This window comes from Larus michahellis, chromosome 19, assembly GCF_964199755.1.
Source record: "Larus michahellis chromosome 19, bLarMic1.1, whole genome shotgun sequence".
NCBI lineage: Eukaryota > Metazoa > Chordata > Aves > Charadriiformes > Laridae > Larus > Larus michahellis.
Window position 1 is genome coordinate 1,205,253 of NC_133914.1, and position 14,386 is coordinate 1,219,638.

General features: G+C 49.3%; 1 protein-coding gene across 1 annotated transcript in view; it reads right to left on the bottom strand.

The window, feature by feature from the left end:
• CSMD2 (CUB and Sushi multiple domains 2) overlaps window positions 1–14,386 on the bottom strand; it is a 336,176-nt gene that overhangs the window by 90,448 nt on the left and 231,342 nt on the right. The window contains exons 22-26 of the mRNA XM_074562714.1: window positions 12,349–12,537; window positions 8,190–8,359; window positions 6,435–6,591; window positions 5,856–6,047; window positions 4,373–4,499 (exon numbers count right to left, since the gene is read on the bottom strand). Coding sequence (XP_074418815.1) covers window positions 4,373–4,499; window positions 5,856–6,047; window positions 6,435–6,591; window positions 8,190–8,359; window positions 12,349–12,537 — 835 coding nt within the window. The remainder of the gene's footprint in view (window positions 1–4,372; window positions 4,500–5,855; window positions 6,048–6,434; window positions 6,592–8,189; window positions 8,360–12,348; window positions 12,538–14,386) is intronic.

The window sequence follows — 14,386 nt, forward strand, 5'->3', positions numbered from 1 at the left end:
GAATCCCGGCTTTGCAAAGAGCTTTGGGATCGTCCAAAATCAGAAGTACCATCTCAGCACAAGACACTGTCATTATTATTGTTAGACCCAAGGGAGTTATCAACTAAAGGCTGCCATACATCAGGGCTCAGTCCTTTCACTCCGGCACTTAAAATGCCAGCTGAAGAGAAGGCATTTAATTGCCTCTGTTTTTCATTGCCACATTATCACTGGGGGAAATACCATCTGACACGGTGAAATCAGGCTAACACGGGGCAACTCGGGGCACACCAGTTTGAAACGGGGACGGAAATCCATAAACCGTACTGAGAAAAATCTGCAAAAAATAAAACAATCGGGTACCGCGCTTAAAACCTTGACAGCCCACAGAGGAAAACAAGGAAGCAAAGGAAGCATTTGCTTGGCCGCTTTCCCATTTATCCGGGGCAAACATAAATAAATCAGGTAGAACCATAAAAGGGGGAAAAAAACCACCCCACTGCAATGTACTCAGCAACAAAATGATGTCCACAGAATCCAACAGAAACCGAAACAGCTGAATCATAAATCTACCTAGCAGAGACCTTGAGCAAAGAGGAAAAAATGCTAGACTCGAGGAAAATGAGAATGGATCACAGCAGAGTTCTTCTCCACAGGTGCGTTGGCCTGATTACGTTTGCTCGCAGCCTAACTGGTTCTCCTTCGCCAAAACTGCCCCAGAAAGCTCGCTGCGGAGGACCTCGGGAACAGGGAGACGCTGGCAGAGGCTGACCTGGGGCTGGGGGGGACAGGACACCCTGGAAGTGCCACCGCCCGGGAGAGCCCACCACCGGCTCCCTGTGGGACCAGGGCCGCCTGCAGCAACTCCCTCCCCTCGTGTGTTTTAAGCAGCACCTTGCGGGCAGGTTTCACCCCGAGGAGAACACCTTAGCCTGGTGGGCAGGGGACACGGTGGCGAGGTGCAGGCTGTCCAATGCCAGTTGGTTCGGGAGTCCGTTGGGATACCTGATTTTATTAACAGATCTGCTGTGCTCTGGAGCAACTCAACCTATTCGATAGGCACATCTGTAACCAAACAGCATCATTTTTTTTAATCAGCCTGATTCTGCTCCCAGCTTCGTTTAACAACACTGGGTTGGCAGACAACCGAGAGGGAGAGTTTTATTCTTGCACTCTTGACAATCCCAATTGCATGCATGAAAATGCATCAAGAAGCAAGTTAGGAATTGTGACTATATATAAATATAAATAAATACAGATATATGTGACAGAGGGAAAGTTCTCCCAGCTTAGCAAGAAGCAGAGAGGAAAGCCCAGCTCTGTGCTGACGATCTGCACAGTGTTTGGTGAGCCAGGACAGGGAACTGCTGGAGAGGGGACAGCAAAGGGCTGCCAAGGTGATGAGGGGACTGGAACACCTCTCTGATGAAGAAAGGCTGAGGGATTTGGGTCTCTCCAGTCTGGAAAAAAGACGACTGAGGGGGGATCTCATCAACACTTCTAAATACTGAAAGCGGGGGTGTCAGGAGGATGGGGCCAGGCTCTTCTCAGTGGTGCCCGGGGACAGGACAAGGCGTAACAGGCACAAACTTGAACATGGGAAGTTCCACCTCAACACGAGGAGGAACTTCTTTACTTTGAGGGTGATGGAGCCCTGGGGCAGGCTGCCCAGAGAGGTGGGGGAGTCTCCGTCTCTGGAGACATCCCAACCCCGCCTGGAGGCGTTCCTGTGCCACCTGCTCTGGGTGACCCTGCTCTGGCAGGGGGCTGGATGGGATGATCTCCAGAGGGCCCTTCCAGCCCCTGCCAGTCTGGGATTCTGTGATGTAGCCTCAGCTCTTCACCCCACGTCGTGGCTGGCCAACCTGAGGCTCCTTCTGCTGGCGTTTCCCCATCCGAGCCCTGGCTGCCCAACCCGGCGCCATCCATTGAACCAGGATTAGCGATATCAATACACTCTCCTATGACGCTGCTATGCAATAAACCGCCCCTTCTAACTCCGTAGCCACTGCTCTCGGCTACGCAAGCGGTACTCAAAGGCAAATTTCCTTCCTTTTCCAGTACGCACTCTCACTTCCCTGTCTTCTTTCTCTCTCCAGACTCTCACAGGTAAGCCAAGTCATTTCAGTTGTAATTTTGTGTGCGTGTGTGTGTTTGCACATGCACAAAATCAATCCTTCTCTTAAAGTGCAACCCTTCAACTTTCATGGCAATGATGTACAGACTAATTTTTCTGTCTTTCCTTCCCCTCATTCTGTGCAGATACAGCTTTATTCAAAAAGCTTTGGTGATTAATTTTAATGTAAGTTATAAATGAGAGCTTTATACAATTGTATCATGCGTGAAGAGGATTATTTTTCCAATGGATTACCATAAAAATGAAGTTGCTGAAAATGTGCTCCCTCAACTACCCAGAGATCATCTGTTCCGTTTGAGCTGCCAAATAAAGGAGCAGAAGAAGGGAGCTTTCATCTCTGATGAAAGGAAGGGTCACAAGGTGTACCACCGTACTTCTGCCTGCCGTCATTTCATTTCAGTCTCGGCCCCTTCCAGGCCTCTGGCTGATCCTGCACACACAAGCCCAAAGCTCCGCCGGCCTGAGTCTCTCCCAGAGCAGAGGGATTACAGCTGTGAGCCGAGGTCACTTGCTGAAGCAGCCTCTGGATGAGGAGGTCCCGTACACTTGGCGGGGTGGGAAGAGAAGAGGGGGTCTTGTGTCTACTTTGTCCTATCAAAATCTTCAGATTCTTCAGAGTCTTTTACAGGAGAATGAAAAAAAAGAGGAGACTTCAACTGGAAGTTGCCCGTGCAGGAATTAAGCTGCATTTTCTATACTCTTTCTCCTGTGTTCGCACTAGAAACCATCCATTATTGAACCATACTGAAGAGCAGAGCTAATGGAGGGAATTTCTGCATTAAGTAAAAATGAAAATACTGGACCAAATCTATCTCCAGCACAAATCCATCGACTAAAAGCACCATAGAGCTGAACATGATTGACAGTCTCGGCTGCAGAGATGATGAGTGCTGATGCAGCAAGGAAGCTACGGTGAAGGTACACGGGCACCGACAATGAAGGAGTGCAGGAGTGGAACAGCAACAGGTCTCAGGTCAGCCCAGAAACGGGGCGGACACACCGCTAACAAGCACTAGAAATTATGATGGGAGATCATGGCAGAAGACGACTGTTGCTGAACAGACAATATATACACAATTATAATCTGTGTTTCTCCCCTTCAAGTCCTATCGCTTAGTGAAAACCTGACCTGCCGATACACTTCAGCTTTCTGTGGAAGACGTCTCTGCTGGGCTGAGCTATGCAGGTACACCTGGGGCAGGGCTGACATGGCTCGGCTTGGGCAAAGCTCCGCGTGGGAGCCGTGGGGAAGCAGCAGGGACCACAGGTGAAGCATCACAGAGCAGAAAACGGCCTGGATTCTGCTGGTGACCGCAATAACTTTATGAGCCAAATATCTCAATACCATGCTTACCTAGCTGCCAAATTCACACTACTTACAAACAAATTGCATTTCAAACTGCCGTTTTCCAACAGGAAAGCGGCAACAGAACAACAAGAGAAGTCAGAGGAGCAGGAGGAGAAACAGCCTTGGGTCTCTGTACAGAGCAGGTGTTTAGAAACCACCTTGAGTCTTTCCTCCGGGAGGATAATTACGTTGTACGTGTTCTATTTATTATTAAAACAATAAAACAGTGCAATCAGAAGATGAAGGCTAAGCGCTGTGGTCTCAGTTTTCCAGCTGTCCACTCACACCCGGGGACCCTCACACCTGACCGTTCATTCTCACAAACGTAACGTGACAGAGCTCGTCCCTTTCAGCGGTAATTTACTCGGGCAGCACAAATGGGAGATAAACCAGACCCATAATTGCCTTCCATTTATCCTTTCCTGGGATGCGATCTTCCAAGGAACTTTACAGATACGTCCTCATTTTAGGATTGGACACATGTTAAATATTTAAGACCTGGACACACATTAAATATTGTTGGAAATTCAACACTAAGCTGGTGGAAAAGGTTTGTTTCTGAATACATCCCATTAAGGAAAGGGGTGAAAAGCATTTACACTGCACAGAAAAGCTCTTGGATGTTATTTTGATACAGTAATACCACAGGCAGCAAATAATCTGGCGCCACCGCAATAGCTGCTACTGGCCCAGGCCACACAGGGCTAAAATACTTATGAGAAAGGAGACGCGATGCTGCTTCTGTCCAACCTGGCAAGGAGATAAACCAGCGTTTGTTCCTTCATTTGGGACTCTGAAAGTGACAGGGCATTCTCTCTACTTGCCTTCTGTAATTATTGACCCACTTCTGGAAAAATAAGCTGCACATGGAAAAGAAAGCTAAGCTACAATGACCTGCCCCAACTCACCCTATCGTGCAACCAGCTTCTGCCTCTATCGTCCAAATACAATTCAGATTATGATCGTAGGGCGTCGGGTAGCCGGGAGACAGTATCCGTCCTGACGACTCCCCTCTGATAGTACCCCCACACTCCGCTGAAAGAAACATACGGGTTAGTGAGAAGATTCATGACATATTATGGTTCTCGCTTGGCAACAATGCAAATCTCACCCTATGAATACAACAGGGAGTGTTTCTCGCCATTTAAAGAGATTCTTAAAGCCTACAAAACAAAGATAAAGAGAGTCATTTAACTCAGCTAAAAGACTGAGTTATCTGAATAACTCTGCACTTCCGCGCACATTCCTAACACCTGACGTGCTGTCAAACTTCTTGACTCTGAGTGAGTAAAGGCACAGCCTGGCAGCATCCTGCCTTCCCCGAGTCACACGCGTGGGGTGAAAGAGCTCAATTCCTCTGCTTGTATCTGCAAAACTTCTTAACCATTCAGCAGCGTGATAAAATGGAGAAGCCAATATACATATGCATCTGCTAAATGAACCTCAAAAGAGCGTGAGGATTTTGAATACATTTTCATAAGGTATCCATTAAATTTTTTTAGGTTTCCACACGTTCACACAGACACAGCCATTCATATGTAATATACGTAGAGCAAACAGGGTAAAGCTTAAGATGATGGATAAATCACAGAAATTTGCCTTTCTACTGCAATGATCAAGGCTAAAATTCAGCAGAGAGGTACTGCGTAAAGAAAGGTCCTAACTCATGGGAGGATACCGAATGCCAAGGTCTGAGCACGTCACTTCTAACCAGGAAAGCAGCCTGCCGGTTGTTGACGTCTCCCAGAGGAGTTAGTCTGTAAGAACTTCACCATGTCCGGGAAACACCAGCTAATTAGGAGGCTGTCAAGTGACAGACCAACGGCACTTCATTTAGGTACACAAAACTTAATAGCAGAGTTTTGCAAGCAAGAAGATGTCCTTTGGGAGGGTTACAGGTAAAAGGGAACTCAGGACTTAGCGAAGAGAAGATTAACTGAGGGAATTAAAACGCCTGAGAATCTGGGATTAGATGTCACGTAGCTCTCAGATAAACATGACTTTGAACTGTCAAACACCTGGACACACGTTGATGTCTGCCATTATCAAAAAGCACCACTCCTTTTAACGCGTTCCAGTGAAAGGACAAGGCCTGGAAAAGCAGCAGTCTCCTTGCAGCGAAGCACGAAACCTTGTCAGATCTGTGCTCACAGCCCCCAGCAGAGTGCTCCACGTTAAAGCTGCTTCTCCAAGTTCTGCAGAGGTCAGTGCTCTCCATCTGAAGATGCCTTACACAGCATCCTTGTCGTGGTCTTTACTAACGTACACGGGTGCACTCAATCTCAGAGTTAACGTCATATGTATTAGACAGGAGGAAGGAAGGGCGTTCAGCGCGATGCCCACAAGCCAAGAACTTGTTAGAGGACATTTTAAAAGCGCGAGTTGTCTCACCTACACAGGTTGGCAGGGGCTGATCCCAAGCTCTCCGCTCCCCCGTCAGGCAGACCAGCGCCCTGCTGCCTCGCAGGGTGTAGCCAGGGTCACAGCTAAAGGACACCGAGCTGCCAGCAAAGTGTCCCTCATCATGCACCTTGTAGCCGAACTGCGGGACGCCAGGGTCCTCGCATTTAATGAGTTCAAAACCTGGAGCGGGAGAAACAGCATCCGTTTTCATCAGATACTCAACAGCCAGGAAATATTAACACAAGACCATATTAGTATTTTTTTCTTAGAATCTTTTGCTAGAGAGAAGAAACACCATATTGAAAATTAATATTTTTTTTAATTAACATTTGACCAAGATCCCAGAAATCTGGTATCTCAGCTTCGATCCAAAGTTTCTGTATCACCGCTGCCCCATTCACCCCAGAGAAGGTTTGCTGGCATAATCATCTCCCCCACTCCAATTCCACTTTAGACTACGAGATCTTTATGGAAGCGACTGTTTCCTCGGGTCATACAACTGTAACACAAAAATAGACTATTCCACCCCGGATTCCTGCCTCACAAGCACATGGACCTAAGACTTACTAGAAAACTGCAGCTCAAAGCCTTTGCTCGTGTTCTCGCTGTTGGTGATAAACTCCAGCCACATGCTGCTGGAAGTGCTGTTTATGCTGGTGCCGAGCATTTCGGAGCGGCTAAAGGAGCCCAGCAGGCGAGCAGAGCTATTGCTGCCATCGTAGACCTGGGAGGAACAAGAAAAACATACTGGAAACTTATTTTATTTGCTACTTCAGGGACCAAATCACCCCTGAGTGCAAACAGGGACAGTTCCTTTCAAGGCAGTGAAATTATCCCAACCCAGAGTCTGACCTGACGAGACTTCACGATGCTGCTCTTCTGAGGAGCAGGATTCCCACCCGGGAGGATCCGCATCCTCCTCCTTACAGCTTATCCTGCACTGGGGGCTGGGGTTTCTGCACTAACTCTCTTCCCAAAGGTGCCGCACAGCTACTGGGGAAAACATATTCTCCCCACAGTGACTCATAGATGTGCCTTGACCCTGCAATTATTTAAGAAAAACCCAATTTCTTTTTTTTCTTTCTTTTAGATAGCATGTTTCTCTATGAGGATAAAGAGCATCTTCTCACTAGTGGAGATTGATAGTAACTTTCCTCAGGAGCAGATGAGAAGCTGATGACAAACCTGTTGAGAGAACATCATTTCTTTCACACCGAGTATATTCTTCGCATTAGCTGGAAATCTCTCTTTCCAGTCATTTGTGAGCTGAAAATACATGGATTACACCTATCTCGCAGTGCAGAAGTATGGCACTTAAGGAAGGACAGAGGCGTTCTCTGGGAAGATGGCTTAGCACAGCAGCACACATCTTGTAATATTAATGCCTCCTCCAAAACCATTTCTTTGTGGTTAATAGAAACGCAGCCTGGATTTGTCTCCTCCTATATAGAGTCCTGAAACTTGTAAATGCAGATTAATCTGAGTATGCGAATGCTGAAAGAGCTTGAGTCTGGAGTTCTGCATTTAAATAAACCCCTTTTTGGGACAAATCAGCCTTGATCCTTAAAAACACAAAAATAATGCTGAGAACTTCACACTTCCTCATGTGTTAACAGTTTTCCCGGTGCAACCATGCAGAAAAGAACCGAAGTTTAGCTACAAAGGAAGAACCCCTGGCATCCCAACAGATCTCTAAATCTCAGGGAAGACTTCACAGCAGAAGGTGCAGTGATACGGTAAAGATATCTACATTTTTAATGGACACAGAATTTGCGACGGCATCCATCTGCAGACTGAAGCCTCCAATAACCAGGCTGAAGTGCCAAGGACATTCCCTGCTGCCCTAGTGCTGCTGCCGGGGACTGCTAAGAGCTGGCGAAGTTCAGAGGTGCTGATTCCCTAAAATTACACGTGTTTTTAAGCACAGCGGGGACACACGCTGATGAGACAGTGTCCCTGGGCCAGAAGATATTGTTTCCCAGATGTATCGCGTCTCGTGTCTCACTCTAACCTCACAGGGGATACGGGCAGACAATATTCCAGCCCGGCTGTCCTGCCTGAAGTTCAGTCTGGTCCAGGGGAACTTTGCTGCTGTCTTCAAAACGGCCGTGCTGGTCACGTAACAACCCAGCAGTGACCACGGGTCGCTACCAGTCCCAGGACGAGTCTCTTCCATGGGCTACCGCTGCACTGTCAGGGCCTGGGTGGCATTTTCCAGAGGTTAGTCTCAGCCAACGCCATTAAAATTTTAGGACATCCCTTTCGGATCTCGCTCTCTTTAGCAGCACGGTAGCGCTTCATTGCTAGGGACAGAGGAATTACCTTGAGGACATCTCCTGCCTCCAGTTCAAAAGTCCTGGCTTTCAGCTGGATCCCCTTTCCTGGCTGGGTCTGGATGGAGTAGATGCACTCGTGGTTGTTGTTATAGTTTATCGGATAGTTGGGGGACAGCAGAACGCCTTGGGTTCCCGTTACAGATGAACCACATTCAGCTATATAAAGACACAAAACCACGTTTTAATAACCACATGTATATTCCAGCCATACAACACATGCAGGTGATTCCTCCAAACGGCCTCAGAGGCTCATTCCTCCCTATACCCATCTGCTAACGCATCCATGGGCGCTATTTCCAAGTGCAGCCAGTAAACAAACCAGTACTTAACAGCACTCCTATCATCATTAAACCTCAGGTACCTTACAAGAGAGATTAATACCCTCTCTGTATATGGGTGGGGAAACTGAGTCACAAAAGCTGGCGTGCTCAACTGCTATCTCGGGACCCGATTCAGAAAAACATTCCAAAATCCCTGGAAAGCCACCACCTGCTCGAAACAGTGCCTCTGTTTATGTTCCTTCCTGATTCATGAACCAGAATAAAAAAATATTATTAGATTGAAATATTTAAAGTCTTTTCCATATTTATACAAAGCTCATCCTATATATAGGATATAAAAATCATGGTATTTATTCAACAGTCAATACAGCACGCCACTGACTGCTGGTACCAATGTGTTGCAAGTGCCAGAGCTCTTTGTGCAGAAAAATACGCTTAGTAAAACGTAATTCCAAATAATTACAAATGATAAAGCTAAGTCTGAATTTCAAAATCTTCCCCAAATAATTTCCTAAAAGCTAAGAGGGCAAAATTTGACCTTATTTGTTGTTAATGCTGCCCTCAGCTCTCTAGTTCAGCAGCTGACAGTATTTGAAAGGACCTCTTGTCCCTTGCTCCCTGCATTTTTTGTTTCCCAGCTTTAGAGTCAACAATTACGTCCATTCCCATTAGAAAAAGAGCAGAAACCAGAGATCCTTTTGCCTCCCTGTTTTGGAAACTAACTCAAATTTACATGTCTTTGTTTCCTCCCAAAATGCCACTCAAAGGCGCACAGTGGGCTCAGGTCTTTCTGTGGCACAGACAAAAGTGACCTTTCTTGGTCGAAAGAGACGGGGCTGGGGACAGAGGGGACGCTGATGCGGGCACCCTGCAGACCTCTGGCTCAGGGAGCTGGAAGGGAAGGCGTAGATAATGTCGCTGAAAATGTTTCTCCCTTCCCTCGGACGTGTTTACATCCTATGATGGGTTATAAACTGCCATGATTTAAGAAAGGAGGAAATAGGGAAGGAAGGAAAGGAAGAAAGAGTCCTTTCCCTGTTGTTCCTCACCACAACCTGCAGCCCGGCCCTGTTCCATTACATTTTTCTAGTGCGGCTCCTCTGCTCCTTCACCAGATCTGCTGCCTTTTCTACTCTGCATAGTGTGAACGCTGCTAGATTTTGAGCCAGATTTGAGGACAGAAGATTTGGGTGACTCAAAGAAATCATTGGCAGAATGATGTTCTGTAGAGAAGGAAGAGGATGGCGGCTTTGGAGGTTTGACCTATCTTGGATGTCAGGAGATGCGGGTTTAATGCTTCCAGAAAATAGCAACAACCATCCTTCACCTCTGTATTTTAATTGCAAGCTTTTAAGGATACAATCTCTCTCTCTCAGACAAACACGGGCTGCTACGGGCACGTCTTCCCTATGTGAAGTGGAGAACAGACGTCGGAGCGCAGGACGCAGCACTGCTGCGATAGCGCCGCGCTCCGCGAGAGCTCGCGGGATGGCGCGAAAATGAGCTTTTACCTGCTGTGATCACAGCGAGGAAGCAAAAGTCTGCAAGGCTCCCATACAGCTTGAGGGCTTACTTGCAGAATGGCATCCAAAGGATGTGCTCCTCAGGGGCCGGCTGCTGCCAGCAGCCACAGTCTGTCTGAGCGCCTGGTTTCAGCTAGGGCTACGGCAGCCTCTGCTACACACACACACGATCCCCCAACACGCGTAAATCTGCCGTGCAACCATCATGCGTTTAGGATTTTTTGTCACTCCCTGATTAGTTCCCACATGAGCAAACGAAGAGTCGTTGTTTTCTCGGCCTATTTACCCTGGAAGATTTTCAGCTGTAGAACACCGGCTCCCTGCTCCTTTGAGCCTGGCGTTTTGCATGCACGGCTGGGGAGAGTCACTCCGGCTCCCCCTGCAAACAGCGCTTCTTCTGATGAGCAAGCTCTGCCTCAGCTCCTCAGACCCCTCACAGCGTACGAAGCTGCTGGAGCTGAGGGAACCATCACGGTGCACGTGCAGCTTTCGGCACTGACGCCGCCACCTCTCCTGGTCCTGGGCCATGAGGGTTAAGAAAGGCGGCAGCAGCAGAGACACGGAGAGGAGGTACTGTGGAGGTGACTTTCTCCTCCCCTCTTGCCCTGTATGCAAAGCAGGACATTCGCTTTAGCACCGATAAGCCAGGGACGATGCTGGAGACATCGCCACTCGGGGTCTGGTTGGAAGGAGCCATCGGTGGGGACCGTTCCCACCCCGGAGAGAGGGGTTGGCCAAAGGAACAAACCCCTCTCATCTCTCTCCAGAACCCCCTCTAGAACAGGGAAGGAATACGAAGCGTCTGGGTTGTCTGGCTAAAACAATTACATCTCCTGTGATCTTAACAGGTAAGTCCCCAATATCCACCCGCATCCGGGGCGAGCACGCAGATCTGAGCGTGCGGCGCAGACGCTGGGGACAAAGCTGTCACCCTGCCACCAGAGCTCTGCGCAATTGACCCATTATTATAAAACCAAGATGCTAATTCAAAGCCAGCTGCAGTAGGGACCCGGCAAACGGGAGCCAGTGTGTCCACTCAGTGACGATGTCTGAGGATCGAGTTTAACGCTTTGTTGTGATTCTTTTTGATTTTTATTCCCCTGATTAGCTTTCTCGGCAACCTGATTATTATTCACGCCCTGAAGAGGCTGCTTGTCACAGCGGGACGACGCAGCCCCGTGACCTAAGCGTTAAGCAGTGCCGGGAAATGCATTCAGCGTGACACGACTCGACAGCCTGGGAAAGCAGACGGGCTCTTGCTGGGATGCTCTCTTTGCAACGGCCCTCAAAGGTCACTAGCACAGAGCAGGAAAATCCACCCAGCAGGCTTTGCCAGAGTGACAACAGGTAGGAGCTCTGCTTTGAATGAATCCTCCACAGCTGTGGGTGAGCCACGCAGCAGCAGAGCGCGCAATAGTTTCCTCCTTACTAAACTGTACAACAAAAAGATATGTTAAGTCTTTCTGTAAAAGCCTGAAGCATCCCCCTCCCTCCCTCTGTGCTTTCTTGCTGCAGCACATCACGACTTTTGTTCTTCTGCGCCACCCGTTAGCTGGGAGGGTACCGCGCGCCGGGGGGGATGCTCTGCAGCCCCGGCCAGGCAAGAGCCTCTGGAGCCCGACTGCATCAGGGACGACAGCCAGGAACCAGCTCAGAGCTGCAGATGAATTCTTCCTCTCCTCTATCCTTAGGTTTATTTATTAGTGTAAATAATGGCTGGAGGGGTTGCAAAACGGACTGGCAATGGCTAGGAGGAGAGGAAGGGAAAGGGGTAAGGTGCAAGAAACCTCTGGAGGATAAGGGAAAGGTAAAAAGCCAGGAGGGCTTCCCCAAGACGTCCATGCTGGCGTGGAATTTGCATTGCTTAAGATCACCCACCCAGAAGCAGCTTTCACGTCTGGGCTATTAAGCTTTACAGCACTCTGATTCAAAGGGAGGATGGCCTTAAACCCATGCTGTTTTACAGAAGCCATCCCAAAAGGGATGATAGCTCTCCCATGGCTCACCATTAATTCACTTGTACAATCACTGGGGCTCGACTGCGGCACCACGGACGGGCTGCAGAGACACGGGGCTTCTGCTGACGTGTGCCACCCAATCTGCCATGCCCTTGCCGTGCTCCCACTTGGGAGAGGAGTGCAGCCCCTCTGCCTGTCCCCCTGCCCCCACGCACAGCTGCAGGGCTGAAAAAGCTCATTCCAGCTCCCTCTCCCCCATCCCTGCACCAACCACCCTGCGAGCTGAAAGATGCCGTCCCAGGGGATGCCGCCCATCCCTGCCCACCGAAACCATCCAGCACAGTGTAACCAACCAAGCAAAATGAAAGCACATGACCACCTACCAACACACCTTGGCAGAGGCGAACTCCACACACGCCGTCTCCCCCCGAGGCAGGTGATGCGGGATGCGCCCTCCAGCCGGTAGCCGGGGAAGCAGGAAAAGGTGAGGACATCCCCCACGCCGAACTGCAGACCCTTTCGGATGCTGTAGGCTGGGACCTCCGGCTCGTCACAGGGCTCCAAATCGTACTCTACAGGGGGCAAAGGGACATTTATGGAATGGCAGGGTGACACCTTGTACTCTATTCTCCCCACTGAGGGTACCCCAGTCCCCGAACATTAGAATGAGGAAGGAGCTCCCAGTTTTGATCCAGCTGCAGTGAAGCTCTGCAAAGGAATCACAGGATGGTTTGGGTTGGAAGGGACCTTTAAAGGTCACCTAGTCCAACCCTCTGCCATGAGCAGGGACATCTTCAACTAGATCAGGTTGCTCAGAGTCCCGTCCAACCTGACCTGGAATGTTTTCAGGGATGTGGGGCATCAACCACCTCTCTGGGCAACGTGGGCCAGGGTTTCACCACTCATTGTAAAAAATTTCTTCCTTAGATCTGGTCTAAATCTCCCCTCTTTTCTTTTGAAGCCATTCCCCCTTGTCCTGTGGCTCCCCTCCCTGATCCAGAGTCCCTCCCCAGCTTTCCTGGAGCCCCTTTAGGGACTGGAAGGGGCTGGAAGGTCTCCCCGGAGCCTTCTCTTCTCCAGGCTGAACCCCCCCAGCTCTCTCAGCCTGTCCCCACAGCAGAGGGGCTCCAGCCCTCCCAGCATCTCTGGGGCCTCCTCTGGCCCCGCTCCGACAGCTCCGTGTCCTTCTGCTGTTGGTGCCCCAGCGCTGGAGGCAGCACTGCAGGGGGGTCTCACAGAGCGGAGCAGAGGAGCAGAACCCCCCCCTCCTCGCCCTGCTGGCCACGCTGCTGGGGATGCAGCCCAGGCTGCGGGGGGTTTCTGGGCTGCCAGCTCACGTTGCCAGCCCATGGCCACCTTTTCATCCCCCAGCACCCACAAGCCCTTCTGGGCAGGGCTGCTCTCCATCCCTCCATCCCCGCCAGACGTGTGTCCTGTCTGAGCCATGACGACCAGCCTGGGTTTCACACTCAGTATTCAACCCCCAGGGTGTCACCAGGATCTTGATTTAAACCACTCAAAATACAACAGGTCTCATTTTCTGTCAGTCTTGTCAGACAAACAAGAAAGTGACATCAGTGGCGACAAAACACAACGGAAATTTGTCATTCTCCCTCTGGTTTAGTCAGATGAAGATGAATTGATCCGGATGGGATTTCTGCTGCCTCTACATTACTAAACCTGAAAATGAATGAACACGGCATCTTGCTTGGGGAATGCGAGAGAACATTTAAGCTGCTGCTAAACGAAAGGTCACATAGCGTTATGGCTAATAGCCAACCCAGTATCTTGGACCACAGAACGTTTCGAAGGAAACCTGCTTTGAGGGGTATTTTTGGAAAAATAACAGACCTGCCAAGTACAAAGTACGTTCACATACATCTAAAGGAAACTAAAAATATAACTGACTCCCATTTTCCTTTTCCAAGAAAGGAAAGGAGTCCCCCAAAACATTAAAAATAAGTTATAATTAGATAATTTCAGGCAATTTTTTTTTAAGGCAAAAAGCCATTTTTCCCCCATCAAAATGAAAAGTTAATTGGAAACTTTCCGACTAGTTTCCATGGAGTATCATAGGCAAATCCCTGACTTCAGAGGCCAGAACAAAGGTATCGGAAACCAGTTCTCTCAGTGCAGCAGGTTTTATCTGCACCTATGGCAACAGCTCTGTCGGTGGGGACGGGGAGCGCATCGGCACCGAGCTGCACAATGAAGACAGTCGTTTCTCCCCCACGCCAGCAGGCTGGCTCTGCAGCCGTGGCCCGCGGGACTCAAAGGTACAGAAAAGAACAGCAGCAGCGTGATAAGCTTTTGTCCGTTAGCCGACCGCTTTACAGAACGGCCTGTCGGGGCACTCAGACAGTAAGTATTACCTTTTCTGAAATGCGTGCCCAGGCAAACACTTCGGCAGTCATTTGTAGG